Here is a 24,322-nt window from a genome sequence, read left to right as displayed (position 1 = left end):
ACAGCGACCCTAGTGCCCAGGGCCGACTCTGGACCTGACCAATTCCACACCGTGGTCCCTTTGGACCATGAACCACAGCATAGCCCAGTGGGGAGCCTCTGTTTTTGCTCCCAATTAGGCAACCCCAGGTACAACACAACCAGAGGACTCTGGCTCAGGGGCCGAAGGCATCTGAGGAATTCATGCAGGATCCTGGTCAGCCACCCTGCCTAGAACCTGGTTTCCTTTGAACTCTAAGATTACACAAGCTAAGGTCTGTCCCAATCCTTGATCCACTAACACACAAAACCAGGTCAGAAGGGGGTTGTGCAGCCCTTGGGTACAAAACAAAAGACTCTCTTCACCACCCTGGTTATGTTTGCCATTCAAACAGGACAAAGTGCAGGCCTCCCAGGACAGGGAACCAGCACCGCGGCGTGGTACCTTTGAAGGGTAGACTGCCGTCAGATTAATAAGGCGGTCATCACCTTTTCCGAGCTTGCATCCTGGGTTCTTTGTCTGGGACAAGGGGGGCTGGTTTAGAACACACAGGTTTGGGGGCCTTGGCACTTGGCCCTTTTGCAGGTTTGCCCTGTTCCTGGTTTGACAACCAAGGGACTCCTCTTGTGTGGTCAATCTTGGAGACAAATACTTTGAGAGGAGAGACATGAGACAAATATTATTAAGGGCCCTCTGAGACTTAGGCAAGGCCATTTTATCTCGTTAAACGTGCTCGTCCGTGTGCGCACAAACACACACATCCTCTTAAACACCAAGTTAAAAGCTATCTTTGAAAAAAATCTCTTTTCAAACATTTACTTTTGAGCTACATGTTTTCCCATTCCAGCCAATAGAGTTGTGGAGATGTCACCCAGGGCAGGACTGGAAGTCCTTTAGGCCAAACTATTCCAGAAGTTCCTGCTTTTTGCCCAGGTGTCCTGTTCCCAAGGACCCCTGCAGGTTACACTTTATGGGAATAAAGGGGAAGATCCATTCTGGTTTTGATTTGACAGCAATGAGGTACTATTCGGTTTTATTAGACACAAGGAATTATTGATCCAAGTCAGAAGCAGCACAACTACTGCCATGTTAGAAGGATTAATATGCACCAGCCCCGACTGTGACTTGCCTGGAGGCCCTCGCCTGGCCCACCCCAATCTTCATGCCTTCTGAGAGTCCTTGGGGAAGAGACCTACCACCAAGGTCATCCCTTCCAGCACCTAACTCTTCTGTCTGCTAAAAAAATATCAACCAGATTATTCCTAAAAAGATCATGCTTATCTTTGCCATGTGTCGAAAAAGCCAACCTGGGTCCCAAAGTATCTCAGTCCCATGTTTCCTGGTTGGGAAGCAGAACACAAATCCCAGTAAAGACCTTCTCTCTTCAACTAGTCACCAGAGGAACTGAAAGTAATGAAAAATATGTATACCACCCTTTATGCCACAGGTTTGTAAACTCAAATGTCCACCAGGACCAGGCAGGTGGCATAGATGAGTGAAGTACAGTGGTGGGGTGGATTAGATGGGTGGGAGGAGGGTTCCAGGGCAGGGGGATTACAGCAAACCAGATTTAATGGCATGCCCCATCCTCCACCCAGAAAACCAGCTTTTTAAACAGGCAATCTCTCAAGTTTCAAATACTGGCAACAAATACAAAAGGATTTTAAACACAGCAGAGACTGTGCCTTGTAACTTCTGCCTTATATAATTTCCTACCTTAATAAAAGCTCCCTCCCCCCACCAAATAATAAGACTCCAACCCAATTATTACAAAGAAATTAACAGAGAAATAGAAAAATATAGCAGCTTCAAAAATACCAGCTTCCCCATTTTTAAAACAAAATCAGTGGTAATTGAGTTCATTCATGTGTAGGAGGTCAGCCAGGTCTACCTATTGGTAAGAAAGCCTTGCATTATTAGAATGACACCTGCTACTAACCAACCCCAAATAAGATGTCACCCTGCCTGCCTTCACACTATTCCCACCAGGCAGAGAAAGGATAGAACCTGGCTGCATATTATGAAGAATAGATTGAAGCACAGAGCCAGGAGGGACCCTCCTTGATATCACATGGCCCCTCAGCCACAAGTTTCCAATTCCACATTTTGGTATCAGAGATGAAAGCCAACATAACTACTAGAAGGTATGCGGCACCTTATAGAATCCTGGGTAGATAGTAGCCCAACTGCATGTCTGCTGAGCAAATCATGCACGAATGAATGAATCTAGCTATTTCCCTTAGACAGTGCTTCCTACCAAGGAAAATCAGGAGCTGCTCTTGCCATTCCAAAGACCGCATTTCTCCAGGGGCAGGAGAGGAAGGCAAGGGAGGTAATGCAGAGTTCCTTCTATAAGTGAACAGATGGCTTTCCTGGTTTTTAAGGGAATATCATCGACCCTGTCTGACTCATAAACAGAGAAAAAAGGATTCAGGAACTTGGCACTTCTAGGTTGGGTCTGCTTTGACCTTGGACAAGGGCCTGAGATTGAGATAAAGGCCCACATCCTTATAATCCATACCCCTACCTTTCTTGTTTGGTGCCGGAGGCAGTTCCCAGGATCCTTATTCTCAAAGGATTTGGCACAGAAAGTCAATGTCAACATGAGAAAGAAAGAGGCCATGCAGAGCATGTGGATGTCTTGGCTTTGACCCAATAGGTCCCCAGGGCAGCAGTGCAGTCTTTTATTCCAGCTTGCTCTGGCAGCCAAGATCTCAGGAAGCCCAACCCTCTCTGCTGGGGTGGGGGATGGGGACTTCCTAGAATTTCAGAGAGAAGAGATTGGCTCATCCAGAGTTTCTCAAAGGTGCCATGATGAGCAATTTGGGTGGAATAAGTCTTTGCTGTTGGAGTCTGTCCTGTACGTTGTGAGAAGCTCACTAAGTTCCAGGGGCACCTCACAGTCACAGTAACCCTCCTCCCAATACACACACACACACACACACACACACACACACTTATACTTTCAAACTCACACATGCATACACAAGCTTCCAGTGCTACCTGGAGCGGCAGTCTGGCCCTGGGTTGAGAGAGAGCCCCTGGGCTCATAGTCCCTCAAGTGTATGAAACAGAAGCCCCAAAGGTTCAATGACAGGTCTAAGCTCCCCACCCTTTCCTGATCTGATGACAGCTGATCCAGAGTTCTTTCCAGTTGCACTTGAAATGATGGATGCTCATGCCAACACACCATGGGCTGCCACAGCACCACAAAACCTCAAAGTAGACAGCCATCTGTCCCAATGGTGTAGAAAGACCGAGGTCCAGAAAGACCAAATAACCTCACTGTGATCAGAAAGTGAGCAAATTTGAGGTGGGGGGCAGGTTCCAGGAAAATAAGTTTCCCTAGCTGGTTCAATGCAGCAGCCCCTGACAGGTGGGGCCTCTGTGTAGTTACAACATTCCAAGGTCAACATAGAGGCAAGGGAACTCGGTGAGAAAGAGCCAGTCCCCAGTGTGCAGGTTAGAGTGCGGGTAGCCCAGGAGCCCAGCCTTCATCTCGGGTCTCCAGTGGGCTCAGCAGGAGTATGGACAAGTCCATCACAGGCTCTCGACCCCTTCCCGGGGTCCTCACAGTCTCCGTTGGGACATATAGCTGTCAGTGACAGCTCCTCCTCAGGATCCTGGAGGTGATCTGAAACACAAGGGAAGGAATCGCTCAATCAGAAGTCAAGTTCATGAGGGAGTAAGCTAGGAATGAAAGGGAGGAAGTTGGCCCCAGTCAATATCTACTGAAAAACCACAGTAAAATACAAATCAAAAACCTTAAAAATGTACATACCCTTTGACCCACCAATTCCACTTCTAGGATTTTATCCTAAGGAAATAATTAGGAATAATTAGTGGAACTGCTACAGCCACCTGGCTTCCAGCCCAGATGAAACGACACTAAGGGTGGCCCAGCAGAGAGAACCTGGGTCCCCGATGGGGTCACTGGGCTCCTGAATCAATCAGCTCTGAAGCTGACTCTTCCTCTAGACTATCTTTTAGGTGAGATACTGAATGCTTTTGCCTCTATGCCAGCTGGAGTCATGGTTTCTCCACCTGCAGCTAGAAGCATCCTAACCAATTTAGTGTCCAATGAAGGGACTGAATGACTCACCCACATGGTGGGAGTCAAGCATTAAAAATGATGCATAATCCCTGCTCAGTGGAGAGTCAGCTTCTCCCTCTCCTTCTGCCCCCAGCCTCTACTCATTCACACTCTCTCTCTCAAATAAATAAAATATATTTTTTTAAAAAGACACACAAAATTCTGTAGGACTAAACACACACACACACACACAAATTCAAGTAAAACTGGGGGAATCTTAACAAGATCTGTGGGTTGTTTCAATGTCAATATCCCAGTTGTGATATTATCCTACAGTTTTGCAAGATGCTACTATTGGAGGAAACTGGGGCAAATGTACACAGGATCTCTTGGTATGATTTCCTACAACTGCATGCAAATCTACAATTACCTACCATTCCCCCCAAAGAGTAAAGATGTTATTGGTATGTAATTACTGCCGTGGAGTATTGCACACTCACAATGTTATGTGAAGGAAGTAGATTCCAAAACAGTATATATAAAAAAAGAAGAAAAAAAACAACAGTATATATAAATGTCTGTACGTATGATCCTATTATTTATTATATGTTATGGATACATATGCATAGTCCATGAATGCAATTTTAATACATTCACTTCTACTGGAGAGTAAATAATTTGTTACATGCTACAGGGGCACCTAGCTGTATTGGTCCAAAGAGCATACAACTCTTGATCTCAGGGTTGGGAGTTTGAGTCCCACCTGGGGACTCAAAGTAGAGATTACTTAAATAAATAAAACCTTTGAAAAATTGGGTATATACTACAGAGAGGGAAGTTATCCAAGATTTATGCAAAATTTTTTATGATTCTGGGGAGTCTGGGTGGCTCAGCTGTTAGGCGGCTGCCTTCAGCTCAGTTCTTGGGGTTCTGGGATGGAGCCCTACCTCAGGCTCCCAGCTCAGTAGAGCCTACTTCTCCCTCTCCTTCTGCCACTCCCCCTGCTTGTGCCTGCTCTCTCTCTCTGTCTCTCTCTGTGTGGAATAAATAAATACAATCTTTTTTAAAAATTGTTTAAGATTCCTTTACTTTATTATTTTTTCCCTTCGGTTTCCAGAAATATCCAAAATGATGATGGAGAGATTGAAGTTAACATTTTTGCAATTGAATGTTTTAAATATCTGACACATTTCACAGATGACTCATGCATTATATAGAAGTGTATTTATTTATTTATTAAAGATTCTTATTTATTTATTTATGAGAGACAGAGATAGAGGCAGAGACATAGGCAGAGAGGGAGAAGCAGGCTTCCTGCAAGGAACCCAATGTAAGACTCGATCCCAGGACCCTGGCATCACAACCTGAGTCAACGGCAGATGCTCAACTGCTGAGCCACCCAGGTGCCCCTAGAAGTGTATTTATTACAATTTAAGTAGCACAAGGAGCTACATGGACAGAGGGACAGAATGATCTGTGCCAAAATACATATGATAGTTTTTTGAGTGACGGAATTAAGCAAATGATTTTTTTTTTTAATTTTTATTTATGATAGTCACACAAAGAGAGAGAGAGAGGCAGAGACATAGGCAGAGGGAGAAGCAGGCTCCATGCACCGGGAGCCCGACATGGGATTCGATCCCGGGTCTCCAGGATCGTGCCCTGGGCCAAAGGCAGGCGCTAAACCACTGCACCACCCAGGGATCCCTAAGCAAATGATTTTAATATTTGTTCTCCTTTTTCAAATTTCTTGAGCTTTCACCTGTGATAGGCTGAATTCTAAGATGACCCCTAAGATTTCCACCCCTTGGCGTGCTCATCCTGTATAATCGCCTCCTTTCAGTGTGGATGGGACCTGTGAATATGATGGGATAGTCACTCCCTTGATTCGGGTACCATATATGACAAAAGTGAGTCACTCCTGTGGCTGACACTGTAGGTGACCACCAAGTCTCCCGCTAATTGAAGAAGCCGTTGCTGTGTTGAGAGCCATGCGGAGGGCTGGCCATGAGAGCGGGCACAGGCCCAGCTGACAGCCACCGGGAAGGCAGCGAAGAAGCGGACTCTGCCCACAGCCACGTGAGCCTGCAGGACTCGCTCCAGGAAGGAATGAGGCCTTGGGAGCCCCCGAACAGAAGGCCCGGCTAAGCCCTGCCCGGACTCCTGACCCACGGAAATCCAGAGGAATTAACGGGTGTTGTTTTAAGCCACTGAGTTTGTAGTAACGTGTTCTGTGCCGAGGGAAGGCTGACACCTCGCCTAATGATTTTTGTAAACATAAGGGACACAATAAAGGTTTGTTTTAAAACACTGCCCGTTGTTTCTGTGACAGAGCTGTACTGTTCCGTACACTTTGGGGGTGTGGGCCACACACGTTTAGCGGGTTACAACTTACTCCCCCAGGGATCCCTATCTCTGTCACAACAGCTTCAATGCCTACTGGGTGCTCCTGTGGACTTCGAACAACTGTCTTTCCCCTGCTTCTCCCTTTAGTAGCCTGACGATCCTCCCCTAAAAATGGTTTCCGGCTAAGTTCCTGCCTCTCTGTTTCCAGACTGCCAGCGTTGGGTCCAGGCTGCCTGCTGTTCCTCCTGGGACTACACAGTGCCCTCCTCACCGGCTCTGCCTCTTGTCTCTCCCTGCCTTGTCACCTCTCCAAAATGCTCCCAATCTGGTCACCCCTGCTCAGAAATGGCCAACAGCTCACTATTCTGGAAAGACTTGGATCCAGGGTCCTGGTTTGGTCCCAACTCTCCTCAGCCCTACCAGTCTCCTGTACCTCAACCCCAGCACTCCCAACAGGGGCTCCTTCTCTGAGTGTGACATCATGCCACTGCCAAGCCTTCGTTCATACCACTTCCTCTCCAAGTCTTCCCATTTTCCAGCCCCTAGCTCCAATGTCACTTGTCCCTGATACTCCCTGGATCCTCACAAGAGGATGGAATGAGTCTGGCGCCAAGCACCCCACCGTGCTTGGGGCATGCATGGGGCGGACACCTGCATTCCAGACCTACCCACACCAGCTGCCTTCATTGGTGAGAGACACATGGGGCTAGAGCCCTGCTGGGGGGCTGTGTGCCCTTTGCCTGGTACAAGAGCACCTCACATCACTCACCTCCACACCCTGTACACGATAAGTGTTCCACCTTGGATATTGGTCAACTCTATCTCTTAGATCCCTGTGTACACATGACCATTCCCAGAATCCCAAGCACCTAGTCCCAAGGGTCCAGTAAGCCAGGAAGGCAGCACACTCACCCTGAGCTGGGTCACTAGGGGAGCTGGCATCTGGATCCTTCCCCCGGCTCCAGGGACCCCAGGAAAAGCATGCCAGCAGTGCTGGGAGGCCCGGTCTCTCCCCGGGTCCTGCTGCTAGAAAGAACACAAAGTCCCAGACGCAGCAGGTGAGCATGTTTGACAGGACTGGGAGATTTTCTGTTCAGCAATCCAAGAGCTTCAATTATCAACTGCCCTAGTTTCAACTGTCTGGGTCAAAAAACAAAGATTCTGATTTGTGAAGGGGGTGGAGTTTTTGTATTTCCAAAATTGACCCCCGCCCTGAAAAAAGATTGCTATACTTTATCCTCACAAAACCCTATGATATACGTACCATGTTGGGGAAGCTGTAGTGACAAAAATGACAGGAAACCAGTAATAATTACACAGGACCAAAGATTATACTCAAAGAGCAGAAATTTCCCCAAGTTTTAGTTCAAACTGTTTCTCAATGGGAACAGATTTAATCTTTCTGATAATTACTATAAAACAATCACATGTTCAGTCTAGTTTCCTTATTATAGTACCACTCAGCATCTGAGAGCCCCAACTCTGGAATAAGGCCAACTGGAACACAAAATGTCCTGTTCATAAATCCTCACTCAGGACCTATTTACTCTTTCTTTGCACCCACTCCTAATAAAACTGGATCCTTTGTTGGATTAGGATTAGGATCCTCAACCGGATTAAGCACATAAACTAGGTAAAAGGTCACTGCCAAGGATCGGCAACCTAAAAGAACAGCCAGCAGGCAGTGAGGAAAGAGATTGGAAAACTTTAAAAAGCCAGATGCAGTTGCTAGCAAAACCTTAGCAACATGAATCCATGGCGCTGTCCACTCTGCAAAAGTCCCGAGGAAACCAGTGGACAGTGAGTTATGATTACACTCATGACTTTTGGTCATTAATGGAAGGTTTCACGTTGTTAAGGATGTTTTTATAAAAGTAGAAACGAGTTTAAAAAGTAGAGAATGATTCCTCTGCAAAGTGTTAAGATTTCCTAAGTGTTAGTATTTAAAAGGAGGCAAGGAGGGGAGCCCTGGGTGGTTCAGTGGTTTGGAGCCTGCCTTCAGCCTGGGGCATGATCCTGGAGTCCCAGGATCGAGTCCCGCATCGGGCTCCCTGCGTGGAGCCTGCTTCTCCCTCTGCCTGTGTCTCTGCTTCTCTCTCTCTGTGTCTCTCATGAATGAATAGATAGAAATCTTTTAAAAATAAAAATATAAAAGGAGGCAAGGATTCTGCATGCAGGGCAAGGTGTTGGGAAATGGGTATAATGATTAAACACACAAAAGGGAAGTGACAAAACCAGGTGGTTAAGAGTTCTGGGATTTCCCTCGCAAATTTACAAGTGGGAGTGGGGAGGGCCAGGGAAGACTTCCTGGAGGAGGAAGTTCAGTCCCAAATCTCTTGATGGGATTGGTCAGGTGAAGAGGGAGAAGCAGGTTGTTATTCAAGGCAACTGCAAGGTGTACAAGGAGGCTAGGGCACACTTGGCTCTGGGGAATTAAAAGTTGTTCCTAGAGGAACGCCTAGGTGGCTCAGCGGTTGAGCAGCTGCTTTTGGCTCAGGGCGTGATCCCAGATTTCGGGGATTGAGTCCCACATGGGGCTCCTTGCATGGAGCCTGCTTATCCTCCCTCTGCCTGCGTCTCTGCCTCTTTCTGTGTCTCTCATAAATAAATAAGTAAATAAATAAATAAAGAAAATCTTAAAAAAAAAAAAATGTTCCTAGAGAATGGGAGAGGACTAAGAGACTAAGAACTCAATCTTCTAGGTTCCAGCTCATTAGGAGCAGAAAATCTGGTTGTATTAAAGTCCCTCCTTTCCCTCATAGGGCGGGGTCAGTGAAAGGGCTGGCAACAATCACAATAACAATCCACCTCAGGACATGCCCTATGTCTTTCAGGATACTGGTTATAGAGTTTCAAGTTTAGCTCCTACCACAGACTCAACAGAAAGTTGTAGGCATGGGGCGGGGTTGGGGGGTCGTGCATAGGTTGGGGCAAGCTCTAGGGCTGAGATGCATGGTCTTCACCCAGGCAGGCCAAGCTAGCTGGTAGCTCTGGAACGTTTGTGACATCAGAGGTACCAAGTCTCCTTGCTGGAAAAGGCCCCCTGAAAGCCTCGGCATCTCTCAGTTTCTGGTTAACACACCAATGCTCAGAGGAGCAGAACACAGTCTCTGCCTTCCTTAACTCTTTAGCTGTTAGAAGGGGAGGCTGGAGAGCTTGGGCGGAGGGCAGCAGGTGCTGGGAAGGTGGGGTCGGGAAGACATCCGGGAGAGCAACAACAATCCTGCTCCTCTCAGCTTTGCCAGATCCAGCTGTACTCAATGTCAGTATTTTAATCCTAAAATCCGGAAAGGCTCTTGTGAAACCTTCTGCACCAGGGTGGAAGAGTTCTGACACTTCTGCTGATGACAGCCCCTCACTCTCCTCTTCCACGCTTCAGAAGGTGGAGAGCAGCAGTGGGTGCACGACCAGAGTGGGTGGCCAAGAAGGATTCTGGGCCTTCAGTCGCCCACACCCTTTCCCCACACCTCCAAGTCCTGGCATCTATTCCTTATCTTCTCCCTCTGACCCTGTGTGGTGCTTCCACGCTGAGCCTCCAGCGCCGCATCCCTGGCTGCACAGCGTCTAGCAGCTCCAGGCACCGCCAAACCCCTGGTCCCTGTTCTGTTCCCCTTCCCACCTTGGAACTCGGACCTCCAGAGGCTTTCTCACCTGCTCTGCCTCCCTCCAGCTCCCAGCACGGTCCCACCCTCTCTCCATCAACTTTCCTGCCCTGAGCTGGTCGGCTCGGCTTTCCCAAGCCCCTGCGTCTCTGAGGCTCTCTGGATCCTTCCGGAACAGAGCGGACCCCGTGCCCAGGCCCCGCTCGGCTCTAGCTGGGAGGCCGCGTGTGAGGCACCTCCCCTCCCGGGGCCTCAGTTTCCCGTGGTGCGCGAGGAGGGAAGCTGGCCTAAGGAGTTCCAGCCTGGGGGGCCTCCCCCAGCCGCCGCCCGCCCGCGCCCTCGGGGCCCCGGGGTCTCACCTGGTCGCGCGGGCCCGGCGGCTTGCAGCGCCCTGCAGGCGGCCGCCTGGACGGCCAGGCTGGAGGCCGGGTGGCCGGGGCAGTAGGCGGCCGCCTGCACGGGGCCCCCCGCCTGGCGGCCGAACACCGCGCGCAGCAGCGCCTCCAGGAGCCGCAAGCCGGGCGCCGCCGCGTCCTCCGGGCCGGCCTCGGCCACCAGCACCCCGACCAGCGCCGCGCCCGCCCGCCGGCGGCCGCGCACGTCCCGCAGCATCTCCCGCAGGCGGCGCCGCGGCTCCCGGGCGGTCAGCGAGGACGCGCGGCACAGCACGAAGACGAGCGGCGAGCGGATGGCGCGCGCCCCCGCCGTCCCGGGCGCCCCCTGCGCCCCCCGCGCCCCCGGCGCCCCCGGCGCCCCGGCCCCCGCGCCGCCCGGCTTGCCCGCGGCTGGCTCGGGCGGGAACACGGCCCGGGCGAAGTCCCGCAGCAGCGCGCGGCTCTGCTCGCGCTCCCACAGCTCGCCCACCAGCAGCACCTGCCCGCGGCCGCCCGCCGCCTCCACCAGCGCCTGGAAGGGCGGCCCGGCCGGGAGCGCGGGCCGCGCCGCCAGCTCCTCCAGCTCGCGCTCCATGCTCGCCGCCGCCCGCCCTCCGCGGCCGCCCGGGCCCTGCGGCGCCAGCAGCGCGCCTCTCGGGGCGCCGGCGCCGGGCCCGGAGGACACGCCCCCGAGGGCCCAGCCCCGCCCGCCCCCCGGCCCGCGGGCCGCGCGGGGGCCTGGGGGCGGCTGCTCCCGCGGCCCGGGTGGCCGCCGCGGGGCGCCGAGCCGTCCATCCGGTCGTCGGTCTGTGCGTCCGTCCGCGCACCGGTTCATCCATACATTTAACGAACACTTCCTGAGCACCCACTAGGTGCAGGGCCGCCAAAGGTGAAGGAGGACAGAAAATTATCGTGGGAACAAAGACGTAGATCGTTTGGACACGCGGAGCAGACACTGCCGTGAATCCGTGTAGTTTGGGCACTGGAGCTTCTGCAGCTGTGCCGCTTTGGCGTGTTGGTGGGGGCCCCAGGAAAGGGAGTGCGGGGAGGGGGGAGGGTGGTGAGAAAAGAGGGGAAGCAGGGAGGTCTTCTCTCCTGTCACTGACTTCACCTCTTGGGCCTTAAGCATTTAGCAAAAGCTAATCGAGGGCTCCTTACTTCAACAAATACTTACTACCCACAGGGCGCTGTGGGGTGAAAACCAGGAGGACAGTATCACTTCCTGTAGAGCAGAAAGCTCAGGAAGGCAGATGGGGGCGCTGATGGTACCGGGACCTGGGGGGCGGGGGTCTGTAGAGGGTGACAAGAGGATGTCAGTAGGCCAGGTTAGAAGCAGAGATGAAGTTCTGTTAATTCCAAGGATCTAGGTCAGCTTTGTCCAATGCAACATTCTTTGATGATGACACGTTATATGTTATCTATACTGTCCAATGCAGTAGCCAGGAGCTCCCTGTGGCTATTATTACTTGAAATCTGGTTAGTGCAACTGAGAAGCTAAATTTTACATTTGATTTAATTTTAATTAAGAGTAAATAGCTGCATGCAGTTCGTGGCTGCAGCACTGAACAGTGCTGGTCAAAGCTCTTTACTTGTGCCCTGTTACACTGGATAGACCAATGACCCCTTTGGGTCAAGAGCATGTTCATGCTCAGCTCTCTCCTCCATATCACCCCCAATCTGCTCTTCAGTTACCCTATTTCCTTTCCTCTATAATTATGCTGAAATATCTCCTCCTGGAGAATTTGTATGTCTATTCAATAAAACACACCTTTTTTTGAGCACTAACTGTGTGCAAACAGTGGGGATTTAAAGATATACAGGCAGCCCTGCTTTAAGCCTAATTATCCAGCAGTTGTTTTAGCCAATGTTTGGAGTGAAGACACCATATCCTTGTTGCAGGTCTAGTTAATATAAACCTCTTCCCTCTATGTATCGTCTTCGCTCGGGGCAGAGATCCAGGGGCTTGGGTGGGGAAAAACCCAAGATTTGAAGCAAGAAGCCCTGGGCCAGAATCAGGGTGATTCACTCAACCTGTATTTATTTTTTTTTAACTTTTTTTTTAAGATTTTATTTATTTATTCATGAGAGACACAGAGAGAGAGAGAGAGATGCAGAGACACAGGGAGAGGGAGAAGCAGGCTCCACGCAGGGAGCCGGATGTGGGACTTGATCGGGGTCTCCAGGATCAGGCCCTGGGCTGAAGGCGCTAAACCGCTGAGCCACCGCGCTGCCCCCAACCTGTATTTCTTGAGCATCTCTGCTGTGTACTGTGCCCAGTGCTAGGGAGACAGCTGGGAACAGGCCAGATTCCTACCTTCATGGAGGGGCTGGTCTAGTGAGGGCTGGTAGAGAGAGAGAGAAACAAATAAACACATAAACAACAGCTTCAATGGGTGATCAGTGCTATGAGAAAAGTAATGTAGGCTGACAATCCAGCCTCTAGAGATGCTGGCCTCTTCCTGGGGGTATAATCCTGAAGATGCCACAGAAGCACATCTTTTTTTTTTTTCTTCACAGAAGCACATCTTGATGAGGATTAAGAAAGGAATGTAAAAACCTTGAGAACCTGCACCCCTCCCCCCATTCCTACCTCCTCAGAGGCAGCAGGTGGTTGAGTCATGGAATGTGGGAACCAACAACAGCCCCTTGCACACGAGAGCTGGGTGCTATAGAGGGGAATAGGCTCAGTGAATGTCTTATAACAAACGTGCTTTTTTCTGCCTACATTGGCTTGGATAGATCATTGCCTAGTCCCAGCCCCAGCCTTATCACCATCACTGCCACGGTGCTCCGAGGCAGGAAAGAGTTGCGCTAGCCAGGAATGGTAACATCAGCCTGGGGTTAGAAGCTTAGAACAACCAGACCTGGCAGCCCCAAGCAGTCCTGGCCCTTCTTCCCCCTGCCTGGGTCAGGACATTCCAACCACATGACCCAGCTCATGAGAAGAGTAGTGGCCAGGGGAGAGTGCCCAGAAGTTTCCTGAGAAAGGTGCCTGGTAAATATTGGGGGGGTCAGAGGCACTTGGGGGGTAGCCAAATTTGCATTGTAATGCCAGAGGCAATTCCCCTGTCCTCACTGCCTCTCCTCCACTTCTTTAAACTCCCCAGGAGGGAGGATACTAGGTAAAATTTAGGCTTAAGCCTCTTTCTAGGTAGCCAAGGTAGCTGATATCCAAGACAATATCGATCATTGGGAAAACTGACCAGACTTTGGAAAGTTTAAGACAAAGCAGATTTACATAATACATGAATTAAGATTCATTTCTGATGCTAATAGCACAGACTCCAAATAATAGCTACTAATAAATAGCAGAGACTCACAAACACAGTGTAAGTTTATTTTAACCTTTTGGAGAAGTGTGGAAGTGGACCGTTCATGGCATGGCCATTAGTGTAGCTTTGTATCACTAGTTCTTTGAGGACTCAGGTTTCTTTCTTTCTTTTTTTTTTTTTAAGACTTTATTTATTCATGAGAGGTACAGAAGGAGAGGCAGAGACATAGGCAGAGGGAGAAGCAGGCTCTCTGTGGGGAGCCTGATGCGGGACTCCATCCCAGAACCGCGGGATCACGACCTGAGCCAAAGGCAGACGCTCGACCACTGAGCCACCTAGGCACCCTGAGGACTCTAGTTTCAATCCAGTCATGCCCCCCCACCCCAATTCATCTTCATAATCCAAACTGGCTATGAAAGCACCAGCCATCACATCTGTATTCCAGGCATCTAGATAGCAAAAGGTTGAGGAATGAACAAAAATCAGATTGACTTCAGATTTCTTAACAGCAATGCTGGATTTAAGATGATAGTTGCATAATATTTTTCGAGTATTACAGAGAAAGAACTTTGAACCTAGATTTTGATTTCTGGCTGATTTATCAGGTATTTAAAGGATCAGGTTTCTCACATAGAGCCCGTCTTTGAAAACACCATTAGAGGAAACACTCCAACAAGAAAAGAAATAAATACAGGTGTGCTCAACAATAGTAGGAGAGATTCAATCACTTGTTTAAATCATTTTTGTCTAAGTAAATGGTGCCTTGCGATGCCAGCAATACACAGCCCGGGTACATACATATAAGCTGCAGCTGTGACAAAGCCGGTGGGAGTCCTACCAAGTGGATGGAAAGGGCATTGACCCCATCAAGGTCACCTCTCTGAGGACAGAGGGGAAGACACAGCAGCTGTCCAGAGAACTGCTCTTAGTTTTGGACTGTCTTACAAGGCTTGTCTAAAACCAATGTGCGGGCAGCCTGGGTGGCTCAGGGGTTTAGTGCCGCCTTTGGCCCAGGGCGTGATCCTGGAGTCCGAGGATCGAGTCCCACATCAGGTACCCTACATGGAGCCTGCTTCTCCTTCTGCCTGTGTCTCTGCCTCTCTCTGTGTGTGTCTCTCGTAAATAAATAAATAAAATCTTTAAAAAATAAAAATAAAACCAATGTGCTCTGCCTCAAGCTATTGATTCTTGGGCATTAAATTTACAGGTAACAATTCCCAACCTTCCAGAGATGGGATGGAGGATTAATCAGAGAGAGGGTGGATGTTAAACAAAGGTCGGAGTCCAGGGCCGGTGAAGTTGATCTTTACCTGTGTTATTTACATGTCAAAGGTTCAGGTATTAAATTAACAGGAAACTACGAAAACCTTAAAAAAAAAAAAAAAAAAAAAGGCGGGAGGCCAAGATCATTTTTCCTCCTCTCTGTCCACACCCTCGAAAATATCATAAAAAAACAGGCTTTTTCTGATTTCTCTGTTTTTCAGTGAAGATGCAAAGTGCAAATGGGGTTTCTGAAACTATTTACTTCCCTGGGGTCCCGCAAACAGAACTTGGTGGGAAGAGTTATGAGAAAGTGATGATTTGAAAAAGGAGTGATCTTGGTCTGGTTTTGGGTGGTACCTCCTTTGTCCTCCTCTCTGTCTCTCTTGCGGTCCTTCCTTCCTCCCTCCCCCCTTCCTCCTCCCTCCCCCATCTCCCCTGCACCTCCCTCCCCTCCTCTTCTCCCTTGTCCTGTCCAATCACTTTTTTTCCCTTCCCCATCCGTCTTTCTTCACATCTTTCCTTGCTCTCCCTTCTCCCCTAAAACAATTGTTTTCAGAGCTATGAGGACGGTGGGACCTGGGGAGAGTGTATGGGCTCCTGAGGAAGCCCAATAGAGAGAGAAAGATCTTACATGTGAGGAAGACCATGAAAAGGGTTAGGAAGTTGGGGGAGTCCCCAGGACCCAGAGGCAGGGGCAGGAGGAGGTTTCGAGACTTGGGTCTGATAGTGGAGCACCACCTGTGCTGTGTCCTGGCTGTGGGATGACCACGAGGGGACCACTGGACCAGGACTTCATTTCCTTGTTGTCAAGGTGGAACATCTTCCTTTCTTCCCTTCTAGGTTCTTTGGCTGGTCTAATAATTAAATTAACATAAGGCAGATTAACAGGAGCAAATGCATTTAATTACATCTATACTGACACCCACAAAGACGTAAGACTCAAAGGCAGTGGGACAATTGAGGCTCACATGCCATCCTGAGCTAAGGAAGGGGGGCACTTGGGTGGCTCAGTGGTTGAGCATCTGCCTTTGGCTTCGGTCATGATCCCGGGGTCCTGGGATCGAGTTCCACATCGGGTTCCCCTTAGGGAGCCTCCTTCTGCCTCTGCCTATGTCTCTGCCTCTCTCTGTGTGTCTCTCATGAATAAATAGATAAAATCTTAAAAGGAAAAAAAAAAAAAAAAAGGAATGGACAGGGGCCTGGGGCTCCAGAGGGAGGAGGACAAGTCACAGGAAGATGAGAAGAGCAGATGTTTGGTAATCAGATATTGGTGTGGCCATGCAGGTAAGTCTCTCTGACTGAAAAAAAAAAAAAAAAAAAAAAAAATCTCTGGTAACAGCTCTCTCTCTCCCTATCTCAATTCTTCTAGTCCATTAAAGAAGTAAAAAGCTTTTCCTGAGCCTTTTGGGTCTTGATTGCTTTCCCCTCAAATAATCTACATGCCAAAGTGGCACATTTCTGAGTGATGTATTCTGCTGCCTTTCATCGCCCACCGGGCCAGGGCTGGTTCCTGGTACTGGGAATGCAGATCTCCGTGGCAGCTGGTGTTCTTATGAGGGTCAGGCATCTCAGTTTCGTCTGAGCTTTAGGTAAATGAAGGTCTGATGGAGGTCTGTTAAGATGGCCAGGCAGAAAGGCCCTAGCTCTAATCCCTACTATACCCTTGCTGGGCCCAGGATGGGTTCCTGGTGTCAGGAGGAGAGGTGGGCAGGCCCTCCAGGGCACACCTGCACTGGCTGAGGCAGTTGGGCAGGCAGGCAATCCTCCATCTGCAGAAATGTGCACTGAGCCTGTGCTTGAGCATCTGACCCCATCACCCCCCCCCCGCGAGGGGCGCACGTGGGAGACCTGGGAGTAACAGATAAAAGAGCATCCAGGCAAAGGCAGGGACACCAGCCAGCTCTGCCTGGCATCCAGGAGCAGGTGACAAGCTCGCCTGAGCATTGCCAGCATGTCTGAAGCTTCAGCCCAGAGTAGTGTTGGTGAAATGCAGCTTCAGCAGGCAACCCTGGCGAGGCTGTCTGCACCTGCTGCCCTGGCCTTGGCCTCAAGGTGACTTTATGAGGATCTGCTGGCATCTGAGCCTCGGGCCCAGAAGGGAGGGAAACAGCAGCTGACCCAGGCTGCAATGACATAGGGTGACCTCAAATCCACTCAACTTGGTCCTCCTTTAAAATTTCCCTGTCCACGTCAAGTTAGAGTGTGAGCATGAGTCTCCCAAGACCCAGCCTTGCAGGAGAATGGCACTGGCAGAGAGTGGCCAGGAAGTGGTCTCTAAGAGCTGAGTGGGGCCTTTGCCTCTCTGAGGATCCGAATATACCAACTTCACTCAAGGTGACACCTTAATTGTCAGTCCTCTTGAGGTTAGAGTGGATCAGAAGAGGGTTATCACAGGATAACCTTTCCTCAGCCAGGGCTCAGCACGTACACCCCTTGACAGACAATCAAGTAGCACATTGGCTGTGCCCATGGGGTGGACCTGAGGGGCAGTGCTCACCATGGACTCCCTGCCCTGTACCTATATGTCTCGTCTGTATACTCTCTGCCACCCCTTAGTCCCTTAGAGAGGCTGATGAGATACAGAAAGAATGTGTGTTTTGGGGATGCGTGCCGTGGGTGACTTCATGATCATTCTTCAGAGGACGCCCACCTGGTGTAGGACAAAGTAACCATTAAATATTAACCTTATGATAACATTATTTGCTCAAACCAGCTCCTGGCCAGCATGTCTCCTGCCCAGAGAGATTAATGGAAGATTCAGTCAGGATGGGTCTGGTAAGTGCCCCAAAATGCAGGGTTTCGTTGCCAGACCTGTATGTTGAATGTGGCTCACCAGGTCAGAAAGCTTCTGGGATTACTGGCTTCAAGGCTGCTCAGCTTCCCATTCTCAGGTTGTGCTGGGCAAAGGCAAGGGGGCCTCTAGCAGTAGCCACTAGCCACTGGTGACTATTGAGCACTTGCCATGTGGCTAGTGTGACCGAGGCACTGTATTTAAATTTTTATTTAATTTTAAATAATTCTAAGTTAAATTTAAATAGCCCCAGATAGCTAGTAGCTATCATATTGGGGAGCACAAATCTAGAAGCTATGCTACCGTTCCCTTACAAGGATGATTTCTGTGCCTTCATTGACAATTTTGTTTAGATTTGTTTTCAACTGGACAGTGACAGGACAAGGGTACTGGCTGTGACAGACATTAGTTAGTTCCCTCCTTACTGCCACTCCATGCTCACTGAGCCCTGATTTTTTTCTTCTTTCCTTTTTCTTTCCTTCTTTCCTTTTCTTTCCTTCTTTCCTTTTTCTTCTTTTCCTTTTTCCTTCTTCCTTCCTTCCTTCCTTCCTTCCTTCCTTCCTTCCTTCCTTCCTCTTTCTTTCTTTCTTTCTTTCTTTCTTTCTTTCTTTCTTTCTTTCTTTCTTTCTTTCTTTCTTTCTTTCTTTCTTTCTTTCTTTCTTTCTTTCTTTTTTATAGAGGGCCAGGGGTTGAATCACTAGTAAATTAAGCCACCTATGACACTCCTGCCTCTCTTTGTTGGTGATTGGTTTTGGAGTGGGTATGTGACTCAATTCTAGCCAATCCGACTAGAGGAAGTCCCCTGGAGAGACTTCTGGGAAAGATTTTCTTGCCTGACTAGGGAAGGTGCCTTTTTAGACCATCATCTTCCTTCTTGTTCGGGACAGTGTTGTGTGGATTTGATATTTGGACCTGCAGCAGCTATCTTGCCACGATGAGGGAAAGGCCCAGGAATCAATATCTTTCTACGAATTGTTGATAATATTTGGGGAAACTCAGTGAACCCGTGAACCATGAGAGCATCTGAGGCACCTCACCAAGTCTAAGCACAATGTCATCAATGCAGTGAACCAGCATGATGCCCTGTAGGGCAGCGAGATGGTCAAGGCCCATCCAGCACAAAGTCTAGAAGCAAAATGGAGGAGACTTACTGCTGTTCATTCCCTCCCTATGCTTCTGATCAGAGAGGAGAGTTATGTAGGATGGTAAGAGGTGTCATCCCCCCATACACACACACACACGCACACACATGCACACACACATGCACACACACACGCACACCCCTTCAACTCATTCACAGTGATACTAATAGCTATGTTCCCTTCTGGGCCTTGATTTCCCTTCAAGTTTACTGTTTGTTGGGGAGGGAGACTCCTGGGGCTTCTCCTTTGCCCTTCCCATAATAGCCCTTACTTTTGGATCATAGAACCAATGTGTGGATTCTGCTTAGGTTTAGGATATCTATTCCAAGCTTATACTGAGGCACTGGAGAAGTAACAGGTTCAGGATTCCAGCAGTCCTCCTATGAGCAGGACTCCCACCAAAGCTCCATTTATCACTCAGCCTGGCAGTGTTCTGGTTCCCCTAGGATTACTGTTGGTCTGTGCTGTATTCCAAAACCCCTGAAAGTTCTGGTTCATTCCTTTCCCCAGGGCACAGTTTCCCTGATGTGTGGTCAAATCCCCTGTAGGAAAAGCAGGAGCAAGATAAGCAGAATACATTTTTGATGTTATTTTTTTTTCCCAAGGGGGACCCAGTCTCCATTCAATTCAAGGGGCTGCGAACTGACATATCAGAGAAGCCACCCTGGGACCTTCTGCTGAAATCAGAGACTATTTCAATGGCAGTATCCTCCCCAAAACAGTCTGCCCGGTATGCTGGCTTTGGCATTATTTCTGCTGGCCCCTCAGGATTATGCTGTTAAACTCTTTTTTTTTTTTTTAATTGTTGTGTGTGTTGTTGTTGTTGTTGTTTTTTAATTGAAGGTCCCTTACTGGTCCTGTTTCCATAAGTGCCAAGACCAGGGGAAAAGGGGAGGCAGCGCAAGGAAGGGTCATCTCCACAACATTCCATTTATACACAGAACTAAACAGATAAGCCCAGAGTCACTATTGCAGTTAGAAGTTGGCAGCATAGGAAAAGGGAGGAACAGGTGGGGAACTGGGGTGTCATTAAAAAAATACAGGCTCCCGCCAAACTGGGGTGCCTGGGGGGAACTTGGTCTGCTTCAACCCAAGAGGAATCAGAAGATCAAAAATGGTTTGAGAGGGCAGCCCAGGTGGCTCAGGGGTTTAATGCCGCGTTCAGCCCAGGGCCTGATCCTGGGGACCTGGGATCGAGTCCCACATTGGGCTCCCTGCATGGAGCCTGCTTCTCCCTCTGCCTGTGTCTCTGCCTCTTTCTCTCTCTCCTCTCTGCTGTGTTGCTCATAAATAAATAAAATCTTTTAAAAAAATGGTTTGAGAAAGACAGAACTGTCAGGGATAGAGGGCGGAGGAAGGTCCAGGGGGTGAGGGGGCTGTTTGGCAACTGGGGTGAAGGGATTGCCTTCCCGCTGCTGGGATCCCCCCAGCCCCTCCAGTCTGGCAGGAAGGGGGCAGGCTACAACCCCCATGGACAGGTCTGGGGCTGCCAGATGCTCCAGGCAGGGGGCTGGAGGGGGCTCACAAAGGCTTGCCCTCCAGAGAGATGACAGCACTGCCCCCCAGTTTCTCTGCCAGGGTGCAGCGGTCCTTGACCTCCTCATAACAGTTTGCTTGTAATTAATGCTTGATCCCAGTCAGCTTTTTCTTGATGGCATCCTTGGAGCTGGCATAAATATTTTGCTCTTAAGGGGTGCAGACTTGGGTGCTCAGAAGATAAACACCAGGTCCTCCTTCTTGCTCTCCCTGGTCTCATAGGTTGCGTCATAGAGGGCATAGCGGCAGTCCTTGTCTGGTAGATAGCATCTTGACAAAAGTGGCGTAGGGGTCATTTACAGTCTGGCCCACATCACCTACCAGGATCTCCTTGCCCTCCTCAAGGATGATGTTCTTGTCCTCGCTCAGGCAGAAAAGTACTGCCTTCTTGCGCTTCTTCACCTCTTCTGGTGTTGAAGGCTTATGCACCTTCATGTCATTAAACACTTTGATGACACCGTCAGAAACCGCCACGCCAGAGGCCGTGTTTCCGGAAGCGAAAGGGAGATAGCAAAAAGGGTCAGAAGAGATGAGAGCCACTGCAGGTGCTGCTGGGATCTGACTGAACCCATGCTGTTAAACTCTTAACTCTGCTGCAGCCACTGTATTACCTGGCTGACCACAGGACCTTTGCATCACTCCTTCACAATTCAAAGTCCTTAGCAGGAGTACCTAATTGGCTAAGTTTATGTTACATGACAATGTCCTAGTTATAAAGAAGCTGAATGAGAGAGTAATTGATTCACCTTTGACTTCCACAGAGAGGAATAGAGGCTGGGCTGCCAAAATATTGGTGATTTTTATCTTTGCTCATTGCTTATCTATGTAGTTGGGTCTCTCTCTCTCTCTCTCTTTAAAGATTTTATTTATTTATTCATGAGAGGCAGAGACATAGGTGGAGGGAGAAGCAGGCTCCATGCAGGGAGCCCCTGAGACTCCAGGATCATGCCCTGAGTCGAAGGCAGATGCTTAATTGCTAAGCCACCCAGGGGCCCTTCTCTCTTTCTTCTTTATTGAGGTATGGTCGACACATAACATACTAGTTTCAGATATACAACATAATAATTCAACATTTGTATATATTTCAAAATAATAATTCTAGTTAATATCAGTTACCATACATAGTTACAATTATTTTCTACAATGAACATTTATTATATGCATAATTTTAAAAAGGAGTCTGTCATTTTATATATTTTTGACTCAGCCTGTTCCAAAGTTATAATTATTATACATGTTTGGTGGGGGGGAGCCTTAAAAATAGTTCTTGGACCTGAAAAGATCTGGAACACTAGCCTTAGAATTTGAGGTGTTTGTCATTTGTATGTGAGGGTGAAACCAAAGTGGCCCTGCCTGGTCCTACCTAGCCCCCCTCTGTGGGGGGACATCTGGAGATCTCTGTTCAGGCTCCTTGACTTTCAGAAGAGGTTGTTAACTGTGCCCTCAGCTCAGCTGCCTGTTTAAACATGAGGTCTGCTCTTAACTGGCAACACAGAACATTAAGGGTCCTTGTCATATCACAGCCGCAACCTCAAACTCACTCTTGTTTGATACTTAGCAAACATTTGGTTGAATTAAACAACATTTAGGAAGACTTGTCTGAATGGGAGTCACACATTCAGTCATGCGTGAGGGCTCTAGCCCTTGTTAGCATTTATTTGAGATTGAATATTACATCTTGGATGATCACATGCTCTCTGCCCTGAGGTGCCTGGGATTGTTTTGTTTGAACCTACATGGAGTCATGCCGTTGACTTAAAGAAAGGCAGCTGTCGATGCCAACCCTATGGTACTCATTGTTTTATTTATAATAAGGATATTTTTAGGGCCTTGTTCTCTGTATTACAAAGCCCCTCCCCCTTTTTTGAGATTTTATTTATTTGTTCATGAGAGACAGAGAGAGAGAGGCAGAGAGAGAAGCAGATTCCATGCAGGGAGCCCGATGTGGGACTTGATCCCCGGACACCAGGATCACACTCTGGGCCGAAGGCAGGTGCTCAACCACTGAGCTACCCAGGCATTCCTATGAAAGCCCATTGTATGAAAGCATATAGAAGAAATTCCTTTCTGGTCTTGGAATTAAGCACCTGATTTGTTTATATCTAATGAACATTGTGAGTAATATGGCTGGCCTTGTTTCTTTCTTTGAGTGGGCTGCAAGGAAGCTCAGAGTCAAATCGTGGCCCATATCTAGCAAGTGTAGAGGATTTTCATGATAAACATTTTATGTATTAATCTTATCTCTCGCTCCACATTATTTCACCTAATCTAATTTTCCCTTCTTACTAATGACTTAAAATAAAAAAAGATTATTTGAGAGAGAGAGAGAGAGAGAGAGAGCGCGTGCATATGAATGGAGGGGAGGGGCAAAGAGAGAGGAAGATGTGGGCTCCTCACTCCTCAAGAGCCTGATGAGATGTGGGCTTGGTCCCAAGACCCTGAGATCCTGACCTGGGCTGAAGGCAGATGCTTAATCAACTGAGCCACCCAGCACCCGTTTCCTGTGATTTTTTTTTTTTAAGTATTTTATTGGAACATTTTGTAAGCAAGCTTAAATGTTTTTTTCTTTATTTTTTAGTCAGAGAAAGGTAAAAACAAAGATACATATAAAATATTTATAGTGTTATATTTTCACTTGGATCCTTGTACTGAACTCTGTGATATCCTCTAATCTGGGAAGCTCAGGGATTTTATTGGGTTTGCAGTTTTCATTTCAGTCTTTGAGAATAATCATTTTGTCACCACTCCTGTGATCACTGTGTTGGAAAGAATTTTCATCCTTTTGCATTCTTGCTAAACTCCTCTTCTTCCACCTGATGTTTACTTAATACCTAACACAATTATTATGAACTTCTCTTTATTCTCTGAGTAGTGGAATGGGATTCAGAAGCTCATGTCCTCATTAAGTTTTATAATCCTCTAACAAGAATTCCAAGCATTTTGAGTCTTTAGAATTTTTTTTTCTTTTTTCTTTGCTATAGATCTGGGACAAATGAACACCCAAAGTCACTGGTTTGTCTTTCTTTTAAAGTTTTTTATTTTTTTTTATTTTTATTTTTTATTTATGATAGTCACACACAGAGAGAGAGAGAGAGGCAGAGACACAGGCAGAGAGAGAAGCAGGCTCCATGCACCGGGAGCCCGACGTGGGACTCGATCCCGGGTCTCCAGGATCGCGCCCTGAGCCAAAGGCAAGCGCCAAACCGCTGCGCCACCCAGGGATCCCTGGTTTGTCTTTCTTGAGGCAAACTTGAGAAGACCAATCTGTAGTCAAGGAAATGCTAACTCTCTCAGCCACCAACGCATATAACAAAAACCTAAAAACAGTATGTTTGCAAGGCACCTGGGTGGCTCAGTCAGTCAAGTGTTTGACTCTTGGTTTCGGTTCAGGTCCTCATGGCCCCACATTGGGCCCCACGTGGAGACTCCTTGAGATTCTCTTTCTTCCTCTCCCTCTGCCCCTCCCCCCTCTAAAAAATAAATAAAAATAAAATAAAATAAAAAAACCCAGTGTGTACAGAGGAATTTATGTATTCATTCTGGGATAATTCTGAGGCAGTGGTTATAATCCTCTATTCAACCCGTTTCTTGTAGGAAAAAAAAAGCAGAAAATCAGGACAATAAAAAGAAAATATTGCCCAGTTTTTTATTATTAGCAACTAGAAGATCAGCTTTCCAAGTTTTAAACAAAGTGCTTGCTTTATTCCATGAATATATATTGAGAGCCTACTATGTGCAAGTCTCTGTGTTATATCCTGGAATATAGCATTGTTTAAAACTAGACACAGTCTCTACTCTGTGCTTCCTATTATATATCTCACAGCCCATAACACATTTATGCAAATGATACCACACTGTACATTGTGTCCTGATACTTGCTTTTTCTCACCGGACCATATATTTTGGATATCTCCCCATGTCAACATCTATAGACAGACATCATTTCAAAAGGCCAAATAGTTTTATATATATGATTAACCATAC

The 24,322-nt window shown here is 48.2% G+C and overlaps 1 protein-coding gene, 1 long non-coding RNA gene and 1 pseudogene across 2 annotated transcripts; 1 reads left to right on the top strand and 2 right to left on the bottom strand.

Moving 5' to 3' along the window:
• Nucleotides 1-978: 978 nt before the first annotated feature.
• Nucleotides 979-10,965, bottom strand: C24H2orf72 (chromosome 24 C2orf72 homolog). The gene is made up of 3 exons (XM_072796651.1): nt 10,320-10,965; nt 7,271-7,384; nt 979-3,613 (listed from the first exon to the last, which is right to left on the bottom strand). The coding sequence occupies exons 1-3, from the start codon at nt 10,927-10,929 to the stop codon at nt 3,474-3,476; spliced, it is 864 nt and encodes a 287-aa protein (XP_072652752.1). The 5' UTR covers nt 10,930-10,965; the 3' UTR covers nt 979-3,473.
• On the top strand, nt 7,257-23,829 carry LOC140616163 (uncharacterized). Its single transcript, XR_012016692.1, has 4 exons — nt 7,257-7,416; nt 17,583-17,644; nt 19,408-19,532; nt 23,410-23,829. It is a non-coding gene; the product is annotated as an uncharacterized lncRNA (long non-coding RNA).
• Nucleotides 20,107-20,869, bottom strand: LOC140616162 (cofilin-1 pseudogene; annotated as a pseudogene).
• Nucleotides 23,830-24,322: the final 493 nt, after the last annotated feature.

This window comes from Canis lupus, chromosome 24 (assembly GCF_048164855.1).
Source record: "Canis lupus baileyi chromosome 24, mCanLup2.hap1, whole genome shotgun sequence".
Lineage (NCBI taxonomy): Eukaryota > Metazoa > Chordata > Mammalia > Carnivora > Canidae > Canis > Canis lupus.
The sequence above is the reverse complement of the archived record's forward strand: the minus strand, read 5'-3'. Positions and strand labels throughout refer to the sequence as shown.